The sequence below is a fragment of the Mandrillus leucophaeus genome, unplaced genomic scaffold (assembly GCF_000951045.1).
Source record: "Mandrillus leucophaeus isolate KB7577 unplaced genomic scaffold, Mleu.le_1.0 Scaffold123, whole genome shotgun sequence".
Lineage (NCBI taxonomy): Eukaryota > Metazoa > Chordata > Mammalia > Primates > Cercopithecidae > Mandrillus > Mandrillus leucophaeus.
Window position 1 is genome coordinate 695,018 of NW_012100654.1, and position 22,672 is coordinate 717,689.

Consider the following 22,672-nt stretch of genomic DNA (forward strand, 5'->3'; position numbering starts at 1 on the left):
GCCTATCACTTTGGACTGTCCTCCCTGTGGGCCTGCCTGGTATCTTCTGGAGATGAGACCTGGGCTGGGGTTGCTAGAGATGGGGGCGAGGTGCCCTCCCCCACACATCCTCCCTGGGCTATGCTGTCTACATGTCAGGTATGTAAACCTGGATCCCTGGTTAGGGTGGTAGCTGCTAGGTTTCTTCACCATCAACTTCTTGGTTTTCCTTTTGTAATTAACTATCTTGCAGTGGATGCTTTGAGACTGTGTGTGGAGCTTGGGGCTCCCTAAGACCATCTTCACTTCTGATACCAACTGCAAGCTTGGGGGTCCTCAAGACCACCCTTAGGTAATTCTCTAGAAGGACTCATGGAGCTGACTGATAGCTGTTGTACTCACAGCTAACGCTTATTGCAGCAAAAGGACACAAATTAAAGCCAGCTGAGGGAAAAGGGGCCCAGGCAGGGCTCATGAGAGTTCCTAGTGTGACACTTCAAGTGTCCTCCCATGGAGGTGTGAACAGTGCCAACTTCTCCCAGCAAGTGACAGCACACACAGGTACCATTGCCCCCCAAGGAAGCCCACCTGAGACTCGCAACAAATCTGGAGTTTTGTTGAGTCTCAGTTGTGTGGACTTGCTGGCCTTACTCTCCAGCCCTCCAGAGGCTGAGCTGGCGCTGTGTGCCTGAGGCCTCCACCATGGGTTAGCACAGACTGTGGAAGTGGCCCAGTGCGCCCAGTTAGACAGACATTCTTACCAGACAGGGCATTCCAAGGGCCTAGAGATCTCCCAGGAGCCGGGGCCAGAGGCCAGGCCTCTCTGGACAGGGTTAACCCTTTGCCTTGCAGTGCAAGTGCCCTGTTTCTCTTTAAGCTTTCCTCTCACGTAACACTCAGCGGGGGCTTTTGCCTGTGGGGTTCTAATGGTGATTTTCCATTTCCCTTATTTTTGTATACTTATTTATTAGAATTTTGTAGGGAAGAGCTGTCTCTTCTCCCTCATTTACTTATTCAGTTATGCAGTATGGATTCAATGATACTGATTTGCGATCTCCGCTCACTGCAAGCTCTGCCTCCCAGGTTTACACCATTCTGCCTCAGACTCCCGAGTAGCTGGGACTACAGGCGCACATTGCCACGCCTGGCTAATTTTGTTTTTGTATTTTTAGTAGAGACGGAGTTTCATCGTATTAGCCAGGATGGTCTCGATCTCCTGACCTTGTGATCCGCCCGCCTTGGCCTCCCAAAGTGCTGGGATTACAGGCGTGAGCCACCGTGCCCGGCCTCAACGGTATTGATTCTTTAGGCTGTAGTCAATATTGGATTATGATTAATATTATCACCATTTATTTTGTCGCTCCAGTTGTTCCAGCTGTGGACAATCCTTCAGTTGGATTCTTGTGACCCATCAGCATTCTCCATCCTAGCTTTTTGTTTTGAGCACTTCCTTCCTTCCTAGCACCAGCAGGCTCTTGTATTATCCCTGTCCCTGCCCTGGAATCAACTCCTCCTCCATAGAGCCCTGGTTTCTTTTGTTAGAGGGTGGTATTTAGAATGCAGACACTAGGTATACTTACTGTTACTGGTGTGTTGTTACACTAGGGTTTCAGTGGTCAGTGCTGGTGTTCATGTTAACCCACGCTGTGCTTTGGATTCAGGCTATTTCAAATTTTAGATGATATGGTACATATATTATGTATTCATACCACTAGTTACTACATTGGTACTTTTCAGCAAAATATATCTAAGTGGAATCAAATAAAACTGTAAATAGCTTTACATCAGTTCAGGTCAGTTATGTTGCTAAATTACTTTTGGCATTAAGTTCAGGGGGAAAAAATGGGGTTTGGGACTTTTTGGGTTTCAGGATTTGTGATTGAGAGACTGTGGACCTGTAATAAGTTCAAGAATGAGCAGTTTCTGTGTAATAGGACTGTTAATGGAATCAGGTCATTTAGAAACAGTCAAGACTCTGCTGTTGTGAATATGGTTAGGAGCCAGTGCACACCTCAGTTCTTAGGAAATGTGCAGTCTGAGCAATAGCATCTGAAATTCAAGACTGTTCCCATTGTGTTGCTGTTGAGTGTAGAAAATAAAATGTGCCAATTTCTTTATCTCGAGTATTGAGATTCTCCCCTTAGAATAAAACAAGAGTTTTTCTCTCAGTGTAAAACTGTCAAGTTTTATTCTTGAAACGAATAGCAAAGTTAAGCTTAAAAAAAAGCGTAAACAGCTTCAGAACTATAAATGGGTATGTATACCTCTCTGCTGTCTAAGGGGCAGAGAAGGGAAAGATGATGTAGTGCTTGTCAGAGACAGCAGCAGGACACATGGTGACAGAAAACCAAGGGTATCCTGTGTCACAGTGAAATGTAATGAGGGCAACTCTCCTGCCAAGAGACAAAGATTGAATACATCGGAAGCACACTTTCCGCTGTGTGTTGTCTAGGAGAGTTGCACCCTGTATGGAAATATTTGGGAAGGTTAAGATTAAGACAGGGTAAAATAAAACAAAGGCAAATCACAAAGCAAGGGCTAATGTTAATATGAAAAGTGTAGAATTCAAGGAAAAAGCATGGGGACAAAGAAGATTTTTCCTCTTTTTGGTTGCTGTTCATGTGTAGCCTACAACAGAACTATAAGACCCACAGACATTTATTTGAATATTTATTGGAAAACATATACTATCAAACAATATAATGTAAAAGCCGATAGAAATCTAGAATAATTGAATGTATAGAAACTAGCAGTTTGAAAGTGATTAGTTCATTATCTGCTGATCAAGCAGAAAAAAGCATATGAAAGATGTTTATAATGGGATTAATAAAGTTGATTTAATGGATCCTACTCCATGTCTGTGGAATATTTGTAGAAATTAAATGGAACAAATTAGGGCATCAGGAAAACTATACAAGTCTTTACAAAAAAAAAGTATATATAGTACTGCCTATATATACACATAATATATAGTACTGTCTATATATGCCTATATATGTATATGTATATATGTGTGTATATATGTATATGTGTATATGTATATATGTGTATACACATACATATACGTATACAGATGCATACACACGCATATGTATATGTATACACGTATGTATATGCATACACACGTACATATATGCACATACATACACATATGCACATGTACATATGTGTATATGTGAGTGTGCATGTATACATGTATACATGTTTGTGCATATGTACATATATGTATGTGCATGTGTATGTGTGCATATATGTATATATGTGCATGCGTGTGCATATGTGTATTACAGATGTGTATATGTGTAGGAATTATATGTGTATGTGTACATATATGTATATGTGTACATATGTACATGTATAGGCAGTACTATGTTTTCTGATCATAATATGTTAAATTAGTAAAAATTGCTTGGAAAACAAAAGAAAACCTCTAGACAATTGGGTGAAAGAAGAAATAAAAGCGAGGCTGGGCGTGGTGGCTCATGCCTGTAATCCCAGCTCAGCTACTCAGGAGGCTGAGGCAGGATAATCACTTGAACCCGGGAGGCAGAGGTTGCAGTCAGCCAAGATCGCACCGTTGCACTCCAGCCTGGGCAACGAGTGAAAGTCCATCGCCAAATAAATAAATAAATGAAAGCTAATTACAAATACAGGAAAATGGATAGGCCATGTGTTTATAAGTTTGAACTCTTGAGCCAGCGACTTCTCTGCACTTTCAGCTTTCTCCTTTGTGAAATGGTAATAGAAGCATGCTGCACTTGGGATTCTTGTGGATTACACGTGAGGGTCTTAGAAACACTTGACGCTGAAGCCAACTATTATGTATTACTGTATATGGAACACAAGGGATGTGGCCAAAACTAGATTCAAGTTTGTGCCTCAGATGTCTTCCTGTCAGAACAGAGTCAAATCCAGATTTTGATGCTTAAATGTGACAGCTTATTCAGATTTAGAAAAACTTTGGTATGGGCCAAAGAAAACATATCCCTAAGGGCATACAGCCCCTAGGCCATCATTTTCCATTTCTGTCTGAGCAATTAAAAAAAAAAAAAAGCGTCAAGTAAATTCCAAAATGATAATAAGTTAGAATACTTGCAACAAAATGCAGAGTTTTCTAGAAAAACAAGTAATCATTCAGAAATAAGAATATGAATAGTTCATTAACAGTTATTCCCCTTTGTGGAATTTGTGCAGTAAATGCTGCTCCAAAGCTCTGTGGAAAACAGAAGCTTCCCATAAAAAATCTGACAAGGATATCTCTCAGAAAGAGAGCTGTAATCCCAGCACTATGGGAGACTGAGGTGGTAGTATTGCTTGAGGCCAGGAGTTCAAGACAAGCCTGGGCAACATAGTAAGACCCCCATCTCTAAAATAATAATAATAATAATAATAATTAGCCAAGTGTGGTGGTGCAAACCTGTGGTCCCAATTACTGGGGAGGCTGAGGGGGGAGAATCACTTGAGCCCAGGAGATGGAGGTTGTAGTGAGCTAGGGTCTACCACTGCACTCCAGCATGGGTGACAGTAAGACCTTGTCTCAAAAAAAAAAAAAAAGAAAAGCTATAGATTGGTGACTCCTACGAAGATAGATGGAAATGTTCTAAATAAAACACACTTAGGATCTGGCAATATATATATTTAATGTACTATTCTAACCAAATAGAGCTTAATCAGATAGCTTGAGAATGATTTAATGTTAGGAAGTCTGTTAATTGCATTATCTCAATAATCGGTGAAGAACTTTATTATTTTCTCAACAAATCCTGTATTTGATTTACAAAATTGATATTCATTACTGTACTGGTGGGACTAGGAATGTAATAAAAGATTATGTGCCCAAACCAACAGCCAACATCATGCTTAATGGTGGGTTATCAGAGGTGTTCTGTCCACACACCTAGGAGTTAGACAGGAATTGCGTGTATTACCCTTGTTACCCTTGGTGTTGGATGTTGTTTGAAGGTTCTTGCCATTGAAATAAACCAAGAAAAAGTAATAAGATAGAACTGCAGGAAGGAGACAAATAACAGCTTACTGATGATTTGACTACTTATTGGAAAACTCAACTATCAGAAAAATTAGTAAAACAGAAGATATTTAAGTGCCAGTTAGAAAATAAATGTCTACTATCCAGAGCTTCCTGCATAGCCAAGTAGCCAGCTAGGAAATGCAGTGGGAGAAGAGATCTCATTCACACAGCAACAGAAATCATAACAGCCAGGAGGAGATGTCACCAGTGGACAGGAGGTGAAGGGAGGGATGACAAGATCAACTGCTCTCAGCTGGGGTGATCCCTTGCCTTGGACGAGTCAGGCACACGGTTGTGAACAGCACAGACACCCTGCTAGAAGTCTGGTAGCAGGACTGGGTGGAAAGCACCTCATAATCAGGAAACCAAATGATAAATGTCATGAAGAAAGACAACCAGGAGGAGTCTGTGGAACTTTGTAGTTTTAAATAGTGGGGATAGGGAGGGTCTCCAAGGAGGCAACACCCAGCAGGGGCAAGAAAGGAGCCATGGAATGTGTCTGGGGAAACACTTTTCTGGGCCAAGGGAGCCAACAGTCCTGACCATGACCCGTCAGAGGCAAAGCCAGGAGGCCGTTATGGAGGCGGACCTCGCCGAGGGAGCATTTTAGAAGGGCCAGAGCTTGCTGAAGGCGCCTGGGTCCTTGTCAGACTCCAGCTTTCCCTCAGTCAGATGGGGAAGCAGAGGATGTGATTAGGAAAATGGCGTGATAGTTTGAAGAGGGCCGTTTCTGCTGCCATTTTGAAAATAAACTTACTTGGGGGAATGGGAGGTTTCAGGGAGAGCCGTTGGAAGCCTGTGTGCTCACCTAGCAGGAACGAGAGTGGCGATGGTAGTGGGGAGGAGTGCTCGGGCTCCTGCACCTATCCTGATGGCAGAGCCCACAGGCTTAGCTGACAGACGTGGGATGAAGGAAAGGGAAGCCTCTTTTGCTCTTCCCACAGCATTGCAGTGCGATTTCATGCAGAAGTCCAAGCAGGTTTCAGGACAGTTGTGTAAGAAGCTATGGACAAGAATGTCTAAGAAAATGGAAAATGGCATAGAGGATTTGCACTGTAGCTAAGACTTCATGCAAGGCCATGGCAGCTGAAAGCATGTTCTGGTGCTGGGGCTGCATGGCAGAGCCAGGAGCCCAGGATCCAGCACACCGGGCACTGACCTGATACCTGGTCATCTTTGCATGTGGAAAGGTGGCATTTCCAGTTATTGACGGGTGAATGCTGGCCTTTTAGGGAAAAAATATATTAGAATTCCATACAGAATAGAGAATGAAGATGAGAGGTTAAAGGTTTTTCTAAGGCATGAAGAGCCGTGGGGGCAGCCTGCACTTGTTCTGTTTGTCCTATGTCCTTCACATGCAGTAACTCTGTTCACGCCTCACAAAAACCCTATGAGGTGGAGACCTGCCATCAACCCTTCCTGCACGGGCGCCACCGAGGCCCCGAGGTTAAATCATTTCCCAGAGTGTGTCAGCAGAGGCACAGCCACAGAGACGTGTCCGCACAGAGAGCTTTCCACATCACCAGCAACAGCGTGAGATCATTGTGCAGAAGGTCATAAGGAGTTTGGCAACGAGCAAGATGCAGCCGGTTGGTGCTCACAAGGACACTGGTAGATCTAACTGAGGGTCAGGTCGGCTGGGCCTTCCTGGGTGACAGGAGCCCAGTGCTGGCCTTGGTGCACACAGCGTGTCCTTGTGCTTTCTCAGGAGAGCTTCAGTGGGGACACACTGTGATGTTTCTGGAGGGTCATTTGGTGGTGTGTTCAGGAGCCAAAAAATATGCATAATATTCAGTCTTACAATTACATTTTATGAATTTATCTCAAGGAAATCCCAGGGATCTGTGTGAAGCTGCACATGCTGCTGCTGCTCAGTGCGGGACTGTTTAAATATTTGTAACTCAAATGTCCAGAAGAACTGCACACTCTGTGCATGTTTTTAGTACGTTCATATTTGTAAGAAAAAGTGGGTGTGCTGAGAGACAAATTTGTGTGTACATTTACCTGGAAACAAGCAGTAGTACACATATGCATGCATGAAGTGGTGTTTTCCTGAGTGTTAAGTTGTGAATGTTTTGTTATGATCATTTCTACTTTTTGTTTTGGAAAATACTTTGTGTAATTAAAACGTGAAGATGGAGCTGCCATCAAAATGGTGAGCAATAGAGCACTGTTCCTCCTGGGGTGGCCTGGTGGGCCTGAGGAACTCATGGGGTGATGAGAAGTGGCCTCGAGTCCTTTCTTTCCAGGGAACTGTGGGGACGAGAGCTAGAGGGAGGAGGCAGGTTAAGTATGTGCCCGCCTCTCTGTGACTGGCGCACTGTTGTGGCCACCCCAGGACCCCCTGAACCTGGTGCAGTGCTGGCTTGCTGGCCCCAGCCTAGGGAGTGGGCCCCTGCGGGCGGAGGGTGAGGTGGCTGTGCTGGCACTGCAGCTCAGGCACGCACATGCCAGAGTATTCCAATGGGTGATCAGGTTGGATGGAGCCTTGAAATTAAGTCAGTGATCAAATTTTTATAATCTTTTTGTTTCGCTTTAAAACAAAAATCTTTGCACACCTAGTCCAAGTTTTCTTCCCTTTCTTCCCGTTGCTGCCATGACGAAAGCAGAAGGGACCCCTCTGCAGGGAGAGCAGCAGGAAGGGAGGTGCGGGCAGGGGCCCTGGGTCAGCAGGGGCAGTCAGCCCGGAGGTGCACCCCCATTTATTCCTCATTCTGGAAGAGATTTCTAGTCACATGCGTGTGGCTGCTGTGCCACATGTATCATGAGGTGCCCAGGTGGGTTTGGATTTGGATGAGGGCATCTTTGAGGATGCAGGGGCTTTGTCATACCTTGTGGGCCCCATGTACACCCCTGGGGCAGATGTGGCCTATAACAGGGGAGGGTGCATGGGTCTCTCAGTTGGAGAGGAAAGCAGATTACAGACTTGTCAAAGTGGGAGCTGTCTGCTCTTGTGTTTTCTTTAGGGGCAGGAGGATTTTGCCCAGCAGTCCATCATAGCTCCCTCCACACCACTGACCCTTACGTGTCCAAGGTCGGAGCCTTGGCAGGTCAAGGGTGAGCGAGGTGCAGTTGCCTGTGAGCAGCTGTGGAGGGGCCTTTCCTGTTTACACTTCCTGTGAGGGTCTCAGACCCCTTGCAGGCTCTGGACATCGCTTCCTAGAGGGGCCTGGGCTCCTTTTGTCCTGTGAGTAAAGCTTCAGTTTTGATGGCTATCGCAGGGAGAGCTAGAAAGGTGCTTGGTGGCAGTTAACTTCCTGCCACAGAACTGGGTGTGACCCCACTGCTGGAGAATGGGCTGCAAGCCAGGTTTCCCACACTTGCATGAGTGAGCGCCATGGCCCTTCTCCACAGAGCGTCCTGCTGTCACTTTGGTTTCTGTTAACTTTTACGCCTTTCTTGTTTCTTACTCTGCTTTCCTGCCTGGAGCACACAGCCCCGGCTCCCTTTCCATCTGCATGGCAGACACCTGGCCTCTGTAGGTCCAGCTCATTCCTTGTCCCCTTTCGGTTGTCCCTATGTCGCTGTCAGCTGACTGAGGGTGAAGGTCGGCCTTGGCAGCCCAGTGGGAAGTCCCTTGACTCCTGTCCCTCAGTGGCAGGTGTCCAGCCTTTGGGAAGAGGAAGCGTCTATTTAACAAATAAATGGAATCGACTTTGCCACACACAGCCAGAACAATGATTTGTAGAGCCAGCCTGCTGAGAAAGTCAAAGCGTCAGTCGTAGGGTCAGGACCGCCAGGTGAGGTGTGGCTCCACCTGCAGCAGCCTGGGGCAGGTTGCCTGGCCTCTGGCTTTAGTATCCCCTTCTGCGAAATGGGGAAAGTGATGGGACCTGGCTTTGTAGGGTGCTTGTGAGGACCTACGGGGGTTCTTGCAAAATACTTGGCCCAGGGCTGACTAAAAGATTCAGAGATGCTGGGCATGGTGGCACACACCTGTACTCAAGAGGCCAAGGTGGGAGGATCACTTGAGCCCAGGAATTCAGGTCCAGCCTGGACAACATAGTGAGACCTTATCTCTTAATAAAAAAAGTAAAAGCTTTGGTAATAGTTTTAAACATATATTTTGTTCATTACATCTCCTTCTGTACATTCAACATTTTGTCGGAACAAAGTAAAGCAAAGAGTGGCAGGGCTTTGTATGTATGTGGTTTCGGAGCTGCTGACCTCTAGGATGGGATCCCACTACATTTACTCTTCTGAGGCCTCTGGAGCTGGCTTTGGCTGCCCTGTGCCACGCCCTGCGTTATGTGCAGTGCCTGTGGACCTGCCTTGCCTGCATGCTGCCCCGTCCCACCCCCCGCCCGGGCAGTTCCTGCTCCTCCTGCCATGTGGATGCTGGCCGTTGCTCTCTGACTCGCATCCTTGGAGATGCTGACCCAGGCTCCTCTCAGCACTTCCAGCTAGGTTTGGCAGTGGGAACATTAGGGGGATACTAGAAGGTGTGTGGTGGGAGGCAGGGCATCACTTGCTCTGCTTCCGTGGGAGTTTCATGGCGATGGCTGTCTGCCCCCATGGCTGTGGCCCCAGTTCTTTCTGGGTGGCCCCTGCTGTAGTTCTGCTATGCGCTCTCCCTATTCTGGACTCTGGTGACACCACCCCTTCCCTAGTCCCTCCGGCCCTAGGGGTGGCAGCCCCACGACGTGCTGGTCTCTGGTGCTTGCTTCTTAGTGCATGGCTGTGCCATGCCCTGATGCCTGCCCTGGATGCCTGTGTGGAATGCCCAGAGTGTTCTCGGCAGGGTCCCCGCTGTGATCAGCTCCTCAAGGGCGGTACCTGTGTCACAGACACTTTGGGGTCCTGTCAGTGGCCTCTCGAGGCTCCCAGGGTACCCTGCACTTTCTCATCCCTCGTTGCTCATCCGTTGTGGGTTTGTCTGTGTGCTGCAAAATGCACAGCTGTATTGAGTGCACCAGCCAGCAGCTGAGAGCTCCATGTGCAGGGCCACCATTGTGGTTGAGCACCTGCTGCGCAGTGGAGGGGCAGTACACACTTGTTGAGTGGATGATGAAACTTGGGCAGACCTCAAGTAAAAGCTATTAAATTCAATGTATAAAACTAACATACCCTGGTTCTAAAACTTGACAAAGGTGTGATAACTAATGAAGGCATACGGTATGCCCTGCACAGTTCTAAGCCCAGCACGTCTACATCTGTTACCCCATTAGTCCTTGCAACAATCCTATGAGGTGTAGGTCCTTGTGTCCCCACTTTTCTGAATGAGGAAGCTGAGGCAGGGAGAGTTTAGCCAGGGCTGCATAGCTGGTGAGGGCAGGGGTAGGGGCAGGATGGAACCCAAGGCCGGCTGCCCTCAGAGCCGTTACTCAGCCTGTTGGCCACGTGGTATGCAGGAACACTGTGTCTCACTTCCAGCAGGTGAAGCAGGCGTGGGAATCCCAAGTGAAATGCCAGCACATAGACAGCGGGCGAGGGTGATGTAAGGTGAGGCAGCCTGTCAGCATGATTTGCCACAGCAAATGCTACAGGAGATGTGCAGGGTCCCCAGAGGTGGAACAGGGCAGTTGATGACATTCATCACCTGCTGCTGATTTGAAAACATCATAAATATGAATCAACTAGGAACCCAGAAGATTTCCCTAATACTAGAGAGCAGCCAGCTGTCAGTGGCATTTTCAGTGGAGAGATGCTGGCTGCATTCCCCACAAAGCTGGAGGAATAGTAAACCAAACCAGCTGCGCAATCTATTTGACACTTTTATGGAAGTCTTTATTTTTAAAGAAATAGATAATCAAATAGAAAGGAGAGAATGATGATTACTTAATGACAAAGTCATTGTCAGGCTTAGAAAACCCAGGGGAATCAACTCAAACAATTAGAAATAAGAAGGATCAATAGATAGCTAATTGCACAGTACACATTTGTATATATAAAATGAATAGCTTTTCAAATAAGAGTAATTGTGAAAAACTGACCTCATTCGTAATGACAGTAAAAGTAATAAAATATGCCAGGCTCACTCATGACAAGTGTGCTCCGAATGGGTAAGGTCCTATGTAGGGTCTGCCAGCTGGAGATGCCCAATTCTTGTTCACTTACATACTTTATTCATTTCCTTTAAAATCCTGAGTAACTTAAACACCTGTCCACTTTAAGTTCATCTGGGAAGGTAGCTTGGCAAGAATACCCATGAAGGCCGTGAGAGAGGAGGAGGCAGTCGGCAACTCAGCCAGATGCCCTGGAGGAGAGAGTGCCCCTGCGGAACAAGGGACCTGTTGTGTGAGCAGCACATCCCTAAGCAAAGGGTGAGCGCTCAGCACAAGCAGGGCTGGTCATGCGGGTTTACTCTGGAAAAGATCAGTGTGGGTTCCTTACGTTTTCTTGCCTGTAGCTTCACCACCCAAGAAAAACTACTTGCAGTGTTTCAGTATTAAACATTTCCCTACACAAATGACTTGTTTTTGAAAAATGATAAACATTTGTATCTGCTTTTTGTTCTTAATATGAATATATTTCCTTGTGGTTAAGTATATTAACATATTATCTCTTTCTAAGAGCTATGCTGAACTAACCCTGGCAGGGACTGAGTGACTTAAGCCCCAGTGCCCTCTGATCTCCCACCCTTGGGAGAATTGGGAAAATAGTCACTTACCTCCTGTTCTAGTGAGGATCTCAGTAGAGGAAGCTTACATGACCCCCTGTGGTTATCAGAGGGAGGACCTGAGCTTCGTCTGTGCAGATCCTTTTTCTGGGCACTTGGCTGGCTCTGAACTCTGTCCTGTGGCGGCCACTGCGGTGCTCCTGGTGTGGGGATGGCATGCTGTTTGAGCCAGGCCCAGTGCTGTTGACCTCACCTAATTCTCGTCATGGCACGGCAAGGTGAAAGCAGTGTGGCAATCTCCATTCACCGCAGATCCATGGAAGCTGAGTCACATGGCTGGATCGTCCAGCTCCCAAGCCCGGGCCCTTGACTGCTTTGTGTTTACCTTCATACCCAGATAGGACTCTTCCCTAAAGTCTCCTTCCTTGCTTCCCAGGAGGTTGCTTGGTATTGGGTTTATACTGTTCCTCTCCCCACTCCTACAGGTTCTCTAGCACAAAAAAGCATTTTGGATAACGACTGAAAATATTGAAGCAAAATTTAGTTCAGTGTTGTTACCTTTTTCTATAAGGGTTTGCGGTTGTCCATAGTGAGAAAGGAATTTGATTTTTCTTGTGACTGTTTATTAATTAAATTGGTCATGTTGCATTTGATGCCATGGCGCCCTTTACTAGTGAGGATGCAGGGCTGCATGGACATTCTGAGGACGTGGTGTGGACCCCATTTGTTTGCTCTGGTATGTCTTTAAGCATCCCTAGATAAACATACTTGCTTAGTTAACCCAGGAAGTTTATGATTAACTTTCAGCCATCTTAAATGTTCACGACATAATACCAGGCTTCGGGGTGTACCGTCGGGGGTTCTAGGACAGAACACCCTACCCAGGCCTGGGGGACAGCTCAGCGACTGGGGCTTGGCCCCTCCTCCCCTGGCTGCCCTGTTCTCTCGCAGCCGTTGGCCTGGACCCCTGCATCCTTTCCAGGCTCGTCTTCCAGGTGCAGTCCTTGCTGGAACGGACTCCCTGAGAAGGGGTGTCCAAGCTCATCTGCGGCAGGTTCTCCCCCTCACCCACAGCTGCCCTTCTGCTTACCAAAAAACGGGGAGGCTGTAACTCTCCACCAGACTTCTACCGCAGTGTGTTGCCTTGGAGTGCACACAAAACAGGATATCCTTCCAGAGCACTAAACCCAGGGGCAGGTCCAAATACTGGTTTCAGGGAAGCATCCTGTAGAGTAATACTGACATCAGAACTTGGATGAGCTGGGCTCGCCAGCTTACCCTTCCTGTGCAGAGCTGTGTCTAGGGGTGGATGCTGAGCTGCTCTGCCTGAGGTACATCAGAGAGGGGCCATGGGGCATGGATGGACATCTCTCGTAGAAAGTCCTCACCTTTGCCAGCCCTCTGCTGTTGTCAAAGAATGCATTACTTTTAAGGAAAGAGCCCTATGTATGTAGAAGCATGAGCAGTTCTTTTCAGCTGTTGACTTTTTATCCCTAGACGAGTTGTTAGCTGGGAAGAAAAACACCTTCTGATGCTAAAACAGTACGAATTAGTGGTGGTGTTTCTTCGCAGTGTAACTGGTGTCTGCAGGACTACCTGAGACGCCAAATTAAATGTGTGGATTGAAAAGAGAAATTCCTGTGATTTTTTTTCATGTTGTATGCTAATATAGAAGTTAAAACCAATTTAGCTTGTCATGAGATATTCTAGTTATAGCCTGTCTTTTTCCCTGTTGTAAAAGTAATACAAGTAAATTATGTTAATAAAGATAGAAGAATTTTAGTTACTAACTGGTTTAAGTTAGTACACTGGGAAAGTGTAACCATGTCTAGCGACATTAGTGGAATTATTTCTGATTTTGCACATAATTCTGAATTTTCCCATGATTCGAATGGCACATACATGCTTGCACACATTTTGCAAAGGAATATTAGGATTCGGTCATATCTCTTGCTTTATAGGTAACTTAGTGGCCTACATATATGGCATTGAATCATGATAAATGGCTCAGTTTTATCTTGTTTGTGTTATAAAACTTGATAATAAATATTTGATATATATCATTTAAATCTTGCCTGCTTTTAAAAGTAATCTGGAGAGATACACTATTCACTGCCTTCCTTAATTTATTCTACAGTGGTTTTCATAATATTTCTTTTTTTTTTTTTTTTGAGATGGAGTCTCGCTGTGTTGCCTAGGCTGGAGTGCTGTGGCATGATCTCGGCTCACTGCAAGCTCCGCCTCCCCGGTTCATGCCATTCTCCTGCCTCAGCCTCCCGAGTAGCTGGGACTACAGGCACCCGCCACCACGCCTGGCTAATTTTTTGTATTTTTAGTAGAGACGGGGTTTCACCGTGTTAGCCAGGATGGTCTCGATCTTCTGACTTCGTAATCTGCCTGCCTCGGCCTCCCAAAGTGCTGGGATTACAGGCGTGAGCCACCGTACCTGGCCTAGACTAACAACTCTTAACATGCTTAGACATGATACTGACCACACCAACTATGCTAGCAGTACTTAGCATTGACACTACCTGTACTAACTATGCTAAAATATTAAGAAACCATACTGACTGTACTAACTACACTGAAAGGTTAAGCAACCATACTCACCATGCTAACTATGTTAAAATACTAAGCAATGATACTGACTGTACATTTATGCTAAGATGCTAAGCAACACTACTGTTGCTTGTGTCTGATTACCATACCATCTGGCAAAAAAATGTATGATGTTTTTACATTTTTAAAATCAAAATCCTGGTGTTTTTTTTGTTTGTATGGTTGGTTGTTTCAACCTCTTAACTCTTGGTTTTTTCTGTTGAGTGATTTTACGTCTCTTAGATGTGCAGAATGACGATTAATGGAAAGGCTGTCTTCCCCATAGACCTCGGTGAGGGCGGACCTGACTTGTAGATTGTAGATTGGGTGTGCTCGTTTTTATATTTCATTTTAGGCACCTCACAGTCTACTCAGAGAAAAATAAAAGAAGGCAAAATGAGTCCTCCCCATTTCCACGCAAGCCAGAGCAGTTGGTTGTGTGGGAGCCTTGTGGTGCCCAGCGGAGGACAGCCAGGACCAGCTCCACCTGCTGGGGTGCAGTGCGGGGCGCAGGGCGTCCAGGTCCAGCTGGTGCAGGTGAGAGCTGGCGAGTCACACAGGCCAGCTGTAGGTGGGGTGGGAGGGTCACACAGGTCTGAGAAGTGTGCAGCATGCCGCAACCCCTGCCCATCACAGCACCCCCTGCCTGCCGCTTGCCCATCCTCCCCTGTAGACTGCCCCAAGTCCTGTCTCCTCACGGCCCGGCTCCTCCCTTTTTCCCAGCCTGTCCTGCTGCATCTGCTTAAGCTCTGGGTGTTGCTGGGACCGTGCATCCACTTCCTGACCCTGTCTGTGCACAGCCCTGTGTCTAGCCCCAGTGTAGCCTGCCTCCCTGCCCGAGGCCCCCAGGGCTGTTTTGCAGCAGGGTGAGATCTGTTTGAGGCCACCCTGCCCTTCTTCTGCAGGGCTGGGGCAAAGGGGCTCTGCAGGCCGCCTCAGCCACCCCATTTCTAGGGCGGCCTGCTTGTGGTGGACTAGCAGCCTTTCTATGCTGAAGGTGGTGGGGGTCTTTTCAGTGTTGTTCTATTTTCTTTCCTATGAAACGGAGCCCCTCCAGGGCAGGCCCAGGCCCCTCCCAGCCTGTCTGGGCCACAGATACCTGCAGCTGTGGCCAGTTTCCAGGTTTTTGAGGACACCCGCTCCAGCAGCCCTGAGCACACCTGCATCTTCAGTCTCAGTTTGAGGGGCTGGAATGGGGAGGAAAGATGATTTGGAAGGATTTGGGGAGAGAAGAGATATACAAGCCGGGGCTGTCTGGGTGTGGCCCAGGTGTGTGCCCCCTTCACCACTCCACTCTGTAGATTCCCTGTGGCAGAGGATGCGATTGCAGGCCCCACGGAAGTGCGGAGGGTGGAGCTGACGCTGGCTCTGAGTTGGGAAACAGGCACGCTGTGGGTTCATAGTCCTGGGAGAGGCTTAGCAAGGAAACAGGACCAGGTCTGGGGCTCAGAGAGGCAAGAGGAGGGATGGCCTGGGCAGAGGTGGGCTGGGAAGGGGGCAGGGAGGAGGCTGCAGGCAGCTGGGGGTAGCCCTGTGCTGATTGGAAGCTAGCGGTGAGCATCAGGTGGGGGCTGAAGCTTGTCTTAGGGATGGGCAAGAAGAGCACTGGTCCTTTCTTTCCAGCTTCTGAAGAGGTAAGAACTCCCCAGGAGCAGGAGCAGTGGAGGGGGAGAACCGTCCAAGGAAACAGTGCCTCAACTGGCAGGGCAGAGGTACAGAGGCAGGACCAGAGGCTTGGCAATAGGGAGATGGTAGGGAAGCTGGCGCCGCTGGCAGAAGAGGAGCAAGTAGGGGGTATACTTTTAAGAGACGCCTGATTAAACCTAGGTTTGAGTTCTTTTTCTGTCCCTTACTAGCTAGTGTAGTTCTGGTTACTTAAGCACTCCAGGCCTCAGTTTTGTCATCTATGAAGTGGGAACAGTAGTGCAGTCCTTGACACACAGGAGCTTCTCAAGCAGAAGGAATGAGAGGTACACGGCAGCAGCACCAGGAGCTCTGCTTCGGGGTGTGAATGGCCATGGGTGGACATGCAGGTGCAGGACAGGTGAAGTGTGGGACAGATGAAGTTTCTAGCCTGGACTGTGAGGGGCCTGACAGCCTCCCCTCCCAGGAGCCCCTCCACCTGCCCTGGTCCTTCCAGCTGGCCTGTAGGCAAGCTGGGGCATGCAGGGAAGGCCCTCTCTGGGGCCCGAGGATTTGCTGGAGAGCACTGTGGGTACTCGTGGTTGGTAGGGGTGCAGGGGTTGCCCGGGCACCCACAGGGAGTTGAGGAACGTGCCTTAGGAGGGAAATCGGTATTTGGGCTGACTGAGGAGAGGAGCTGGACAGCAGAAGGTTCCAGGCCCAGCAAAAGGGATCCCAGGCCCACCTGCTGGGATCAAGGTGAGAGAATAAGCACCAGGTGGGAACAGGTAGTACCCAGACCCCATAAACAATTCCTGCTGGGTCCTCAGGCCTCCCTTGGAATACAGAGGGTGGGCTGGTTCTGCCACGCATTGCAGTTGGAGGAGACTTCTCGGGTGAGGCGAGGACTGTTGCTGCACTCACAGACATGTGACAGGCCTTTCTGTGTTGCCTCCCCAGGATGACCCCTCCGGCGAAGGTGTCCTGCCCTCAACCCGCGGCCCAGCCGCCTTCCTCCCCTTCCTCACTGTGGACCTGCCCGTCTACGTCCTCCAGGTCTGGATGGCTTACTGCCCTTTGTTTTTCTTACTGAGACTCACAGAGCCTTCGACTTCCAGAAGGCTGGCTTCACAGCTGAGGCTGGTCACTGAGGCCGCGTGGCTTGGAAGGCTCAGTGAGTTGGTTGCCAGGATGTCTTGCTGCCTTCTGGAGAAGGTGGGTGAGTGGAGCTCAGATCTGCAGGACACTGCAGCTCCTGCTGGTAAACAAAGCAGGAGAAGTTAATACGCTCTTGAAAGTGCTATGCCTAGGAATTCCAGTTACTGCTCTGGGAAGAGGGCTGGCCAGGGCCCAGCCTGTGGGAGAATAGACTCAGATGAATTCACTAGTTTGCTTACATGGTTAAGCTAAGGATGGGTGGCAGTGAATGATTCAGAGTTTGATATGAAATACCGAAAGTGTATAGCTTACCACATTTCTAACAATTTGCCTTACATGTTTATATATTTACAATAAGCCATGCAGATTGTGTTTTAGTTTTTTTTTGCAAATTGGGCTACTCAGCATTTTCCTCGCAATGAGAACCAAACTTGGACAGAAGCACTGGTGGGAGCAGAGGGCCGGGCAGCACCCGGGCTGCAGAGGGGTGAACTGGAGGGCGGTTTGGCAGCATGAATCAGAGAACTTCAGAAGTGTCTGCTCCATGTGCCTGGCAGCCCCCTCCTGAGACTGCTCCTGAAAAAAAAAGTAGTGGGATAATCACCGTAGCCCGGAGTCGAATGGTGCAGCAGCAGAAACACTTCTAACACGAGGAGACAGGCTAGATGGGGCCTCCATAGCCCTGGGCCACATGCCGGTCAGCTGTGAGGGCGCAGGCAGACACCTAATACCTGGGAGAGTGCCTTAGGAGGGACCGCATGAGAAGTGGGGAGAAAGGGTTGCCGAAGTAAAGATGATTTTGTTTCTGTAAAAAGGCATGCGGGTGTGTGAACATGTGAGGTATACGTCAGTGTGCAGACAGAGCAATCTTGAAAAATCTACAGTACAGTATTGAGTTCATTTTTCCATCAAAGAACATGTGTTTAGAATAAGGGGAGCCTGTAGTTTTGATTAAGAGAAGTCAGGTATCTCACCACAAGCCCGGTCAGTTGCCTGCTGTGTGGAGCCACGGGATCCCTCTGCTTCCCCTCCCTCCTCCCTCCTCATGACAATGCTTGGTTTTGCAGGAGGTGCTCCCCTCATCTGGAGGCCCTTCTGGACCGGAGGCCACCCAGTTCCCAGGAAGCACTATCAACCTGCAGGACCTGCAGTGATGGCAGCCTCGGCCTGGGCAGGCCCAAGGCCACGGTCTAGGACTCACCTTCCCTGAGAGTCAGATGACATGAGCCTGGGGAGACCTCATTTGGTTTCCATTCAGAAGACCAGCATAGCCCTTTTGAGACTTTTGGGTACATTTATCAAAATGTTTTCCTTTTGTTTTACCAGGAACGAGTTTGGGCTGTACTCTTTGAAACTGCCTTTGTGAGCAATGTGCTTTGGCAAGACAAGGGTCTCCTTCAGCAGGGCTGGGTGCACAACAGCCCCTTTCCCCGTGTCCCATTGATCTGAGCTGTGTAGCACTTGTTGCATTACAAGGAAAAAGACTTCTGCAGGAAATAGGGTAGAGAACAGGCTCTGTAGTCAGATGCAACTTGATCTGTGGCAAAACCAAGTGGGGTCTTTCAGCTTCAGTGTGTGAGCATCCCAGCACCTGGGATGGGGTTTGTGGGAAAGTTGGTTTTGCCACACTGTAGGACCCAGGAGGTCCCATTGCCACAGTGAAGCCAAATTCTAGCCCAAGTCTGGCAGAGCAGTTGGGCAGCTAGCTTTTTGGGGAGAATGATGTGGTGGGACAGAGGACCTCAGTGGCCTATTACAGAGCCCTCTTTCCCAGACTAAATTCATAGCTGAGAGCTTGGGGGTATAGTAGAGTTAAAATTTTAAGTAATTTTCTAAACTCTGTATTTGGGTATTAATGTCTAAATGGTAATTTGACAATAGTTTATAAAGTGATGTTTTGAATACCATAAATTACGTGTAGGACTGTGATGGTGCATTTATGTTTTATTATTGAGGTTGATGTGCACATAATACGTCAATGTATGTTTTTATAGAGTGAGGTCTGTCTTGCAAAAGGAGACAACATGATCACCTTGCCTTTGTTTATTTGTAAGTCTGTTAACTTAGCAATAACACAGGGTCACTCCTAAACGATTTTTTTTTTTTTTTGCCTTGTGCCTTTTGAAGTGTGTGTTCATTCAGAGGCTGTTTTGGTTCCCAGACTGAATCATTCAAACTGCCGTGTTTGTTTCTTGAATTTGGGGGTGACACCAAGTTTGAGTGAGTCCTCCCTCTGTCTTGTCCCACTCCGAGGTGCTGTCCCCAGGTGCTGTTCCACATGGAAGAATCCACACCCGTCAGCAAGTGGGTCTTCTCCACAGACCACCGCTCTGTCACCAGCTAAAGCCAAGGAGAGAACTTGCCCACCTGGGAGACTCTTCAGCCCCAAGGTGGCCCAGAGTCCTCCTCCTCCATGGGAGGCTTTTGGCCACTATGGGGGGTGGAGTCGCACCCACCCCGTTTCTATCGGGGAGCAGGATCTGCCCCCAGGAATGCCCTCTCGGCCTCTACTTTTCTCCCATGTGCCTCCCTGGGAACGCCACCATGAAGTGGCTGGGACTGGCACCCAGCATTCTGGACCCTGAGGTTCCCTGCCGGTGACGGGCCCAACTCCTAGTGCAAATGAATGAAAGTTTGCCTCTAGTCATGCACCGAAGGTTTTTCACCTTGGCTTAATTCGAGTAGCTGCATATATGGCGTTCAGCCTGTTGTTTCTCCTCTAGTTGGTAGCGATGGCCCTGCCATATACCCAGCTGCCTGCTTGCATTTCTTTGGTCTTTGCACAGAGGCTGATCTCACACTACACTCAGCGTGAAATTAGCTTTTGTCTCGTAGAGCAGCTGTTTTAGATGAGAACCAAGGTGTCATGCTCTTGCCCTCAAGCATCTGCTTAGGGTTAGATGATGAACCGGGGGGATGCTGAGATTTGGCAATGGTGGCTGCGTCCTTAAACAGGCCTTCAAGACTCCAAAAAGACATGAATTTATTCAGGTGAGGAAGGGAGCACACAGGAGGCAGAGAAGACTCAGTTGGGTCATTCAAGACCCAGCCCAGACTCTGCCAACATCTTTGCTAAGCCTTCAGCTAGAACAGCTATGGTCTGCGAAGATTACGTAAAGAAAAATAGCAGCTCCTCCTTCTCCTTGTCCATCAGTGTGTGCTCAGACTCTTGTTTGATCCTGTGGACTGGGGGTTGTGAGCGGCATACCAATGTCCTGCCTCTCTGCAGGGGAAACAAGCCCAGTGAGCCGTACGCCCATGTACCCCTGCCCCTGGTGCAGGGAGAGGCCCAGCAGCTCCAGTCAGCTCCAGCCCACTCTGGGCAGCCCTGCAGGCTGAGGGCTGGAGTTAACTCTGAAATAGCTGGGGATGTGAGTCTGCCTGGCATTTATCAAGTCTGGTCCCTGGATCACCACCTCTTAAATGTGGGAGCAGGGGGACCCGCTTCCTGTTGCCAGGGTCAGAAGGCAGGAAGGGCGGAGGCCTTGGGACACAGCAGTAGGGGGACCCCAGTGACAGGCAGTGAGCAGGGCTTGGGGTCTGGCCGGAGTGTGGGTAGGGTGGTGGGACCCTGTTCCTGAGCAGAGTGTACCTGGCTGGGGTGGGTGGGCATGGCTGAACCAGTCTCAGCCTGGCATGGGCCATGAGCTGGCAGCCTGGGGAAGAGCCCCCTGCAGGAAGCGGGTCCTGGGAGAGCCTTGCTCTGAAGGCAGGCTGTCTCCCTCAGAGCCTCAGTGAATGCCTTCAGAGTGGGGGCATTGGGGGCTTGGGCTGCAGGACCTCAGCTGCCATGCTGTCTTGGGACCCCCTCCAGCAGAGACCCCTGGGGCGACCCTGCCTACCTTCTTCTTTATCTCAGCCTGGGCACGCGCCCGGGCCCGCTGCAGACGCTCCTCCTGTAGGATCTTTTGCATCTGGAGCTTCTCTTCTCGAAGTCTGGGCAGCAAGAAATGACGTTGAAAACTGGGGGGACCTGGGAGTTGTTGTGTAATCTCCACACGGAGTCCCCAGGCCAGGCCGTGTCCTCCCTCAAGAAAACTCCCAGCTCCTCTTCACCTCTTTTGCCAGGTCAAGGCCTCAATACCTATCCACAGCCAAAGCACCACTGCTTCTGGCCAAGGTGGGCTAGGCGCACAGGAGGACAGCCAGGGCCCTGCTGTTCCAAGGCCCTGGCTCTGGCCTCCTGCAAGGGCTGATCTAAGGTTCATCCAGCAGACCTCTCCCAGAGGCACATTTCCCTGAATCTACACCCATGGCCTGATCCGTGCACCTGTGGCCTCCCTTGCCACCGTGAAGGTCCAGCATCCCCCTGGAGCAAGAGTCATGTCTCCGTCTTGTGTATACTCTCAGTCGTCAAAGCCTGGTCTGGTACCCACTCCGAGCAGGGCACCAGGGACCCGGAGGAGAAGCCCCTGTGCTTGTGGGGGACAGATGGATGTTTGCAGATTGTGCTGTCTCAGGGCCCTGCACGGGGTGGATGAACCGGGCTGCCCACAGGCCAGGGAAGCCATGACCCCCATCTACCTTGGGTCCAGGCTGGTGTCCCGACAGATGACAAGCTGCCGCCCATCTGCCCCCCTGCACTCCCCTCCGAGCTGAAACTCCCAAGGCTCTCTGAGCCTCTGCACTTCGTCTTCCGCTCCAGCAACACTGCTGTAGCCATGCCTTCCCTCTCGGGTGCTGGCAGCTGCCCTTGCCCTCAGCCTCCAGCCCCTCCAGTCCAGCCCCAGAGGGAAGAATCTAACCACGCCCTACCTGGCCATGTTTGCCCCACTGCTTAAAGCCCTCCATTACTATTCCATGTCTTTGAGGCTGGCCATGATAGCCACACTCTAACTGAGCTCCACCTCTTCTGTCTTCTAGACCTTGTCCCTCCCTGAGCCTCCTGGCCACATCGAATCATTGTCCTTTGCTCTAGGGAGCTTTCCCTGACCACCCCCTAGTTGAGTGTGATACCCCTCTAGATCCCCCCAAGACCTGGGCTTTTGTCTCATAGCATGGAGCATGAGGGGCCTGTCTCTTGGGAGCGCTTTGAGGGCAGGGCCTATACATGCCCTCTGCCCTCAGGGCCAGTCCGGACACAGCAGCTGGCAGGGAGGGCCTAGAGCTCACCTGATGCGCCGCTCCTTCTCCTTTGCCCTCTCGGCCTGCTCGATCTTGACCTGGGGCACGCGCTCCAGGTTCTCTAGCAGCTCATCCAGCTGGTGCTCAATGATGGTCAGCATCTGCACAGTGCCCAGGTTGGCCTCCTGCTGGGTGCCGATGCAGTTCCGATACACGTCCAGCACCTTCCAGTTCAGGCTCTCTAGCAGCTTATCCTGTGGAGTCGGCGGCTTCCAGCAGAGTGCTGGCAGGCCGAAACCCACCCCCATGCTAGTGCCTTCAGCGGTGGCCTGCTGACCTCCCAGGGTGGGGGCCTCCCACCGCTTGGCACACACTGGGAGCTCTGAGAACATAGGCTGAACCAGAACTTGGGAATCTGTCTTGTCTTGGCCAGAGCAGCCTATCCCTTGGGCCCCCTGGAGTCAGCCAGATCCCTGGTTCCAGCCCCTCCCCTAGTTGCCTTTGGTACACCAACAGGGCCCAGTCCCCTCCTCCAGGGAGCCCTGTACCCTGAGCACCCCACAGGGCCATGTCTTCTCTGAGACTGTTCTGACACTTAGAAAACAGATAACAGCGCCTCCATGTGGGCTGTATGAGGAGAGAGGAGCAGCAGGCAGGCAGCT

General features: G+C 49.4%; 2 protein-coding genes across 3 annotated transcripts in view; one reads left to right on the forward strand and one right to left on the reverse strand.

Moving 5' to 3' along the window:
• Positions 1-18,875, forward strand: part of ZXDC (ZXD family zinc finger C) — a 37,057-nt gene extending 18,182 nt beyond the window's left edge. Inside the window, exons 8-10 of the mRNA XM_011971513.1 lie at positions 14,521-14,702; positions 16,749-16,844; positions 18,014-18,875. Coding sequence (XP_011826903.1) covers positions 14,521-14,702; positions 16,749-16,844; positions 18,014-18,100 — 365 coding nt within the window. The 3' untranslated portion in view covers positions 18,101-18,875. The remainder of the gene's footprint in view (positions 1-14,520; positions 14,703-16,748; positions 16,845-18,013) is intronic.
• Positions 18,876-19,919: 1,044 nt separating this feature from the next.
• CCDC37 (coiled-coil domain containing 37) overlaps positions 19,920-22,672 on the reverse strand; it is a 50,872-nt gene continuing 48,119 nt past the window's right edge. For both annotated transcript variants that reach the window (XM_011971517.1, XM_011971516.1), the window contains exons 14-16: positions 22,059-22,264; positions 20,789-20,882; positions 19,920-20,169 (exon numbers count right to left, since the gene is read on the reverse strand). In XM_011971517.1, the coding sequence (XP_011826907.1) occupies positions 20,056-20,169; positions 20,789-20,882; positions 22,059-22,264 (414 nt within the window). In that variant the 3' untranslated portion in view covers positions 19,920-20,055. The remainder of the gene's footprint in view (positions 20,170-20,788; positions 20,883-22,058; positions 22,265-22,672) is intronic.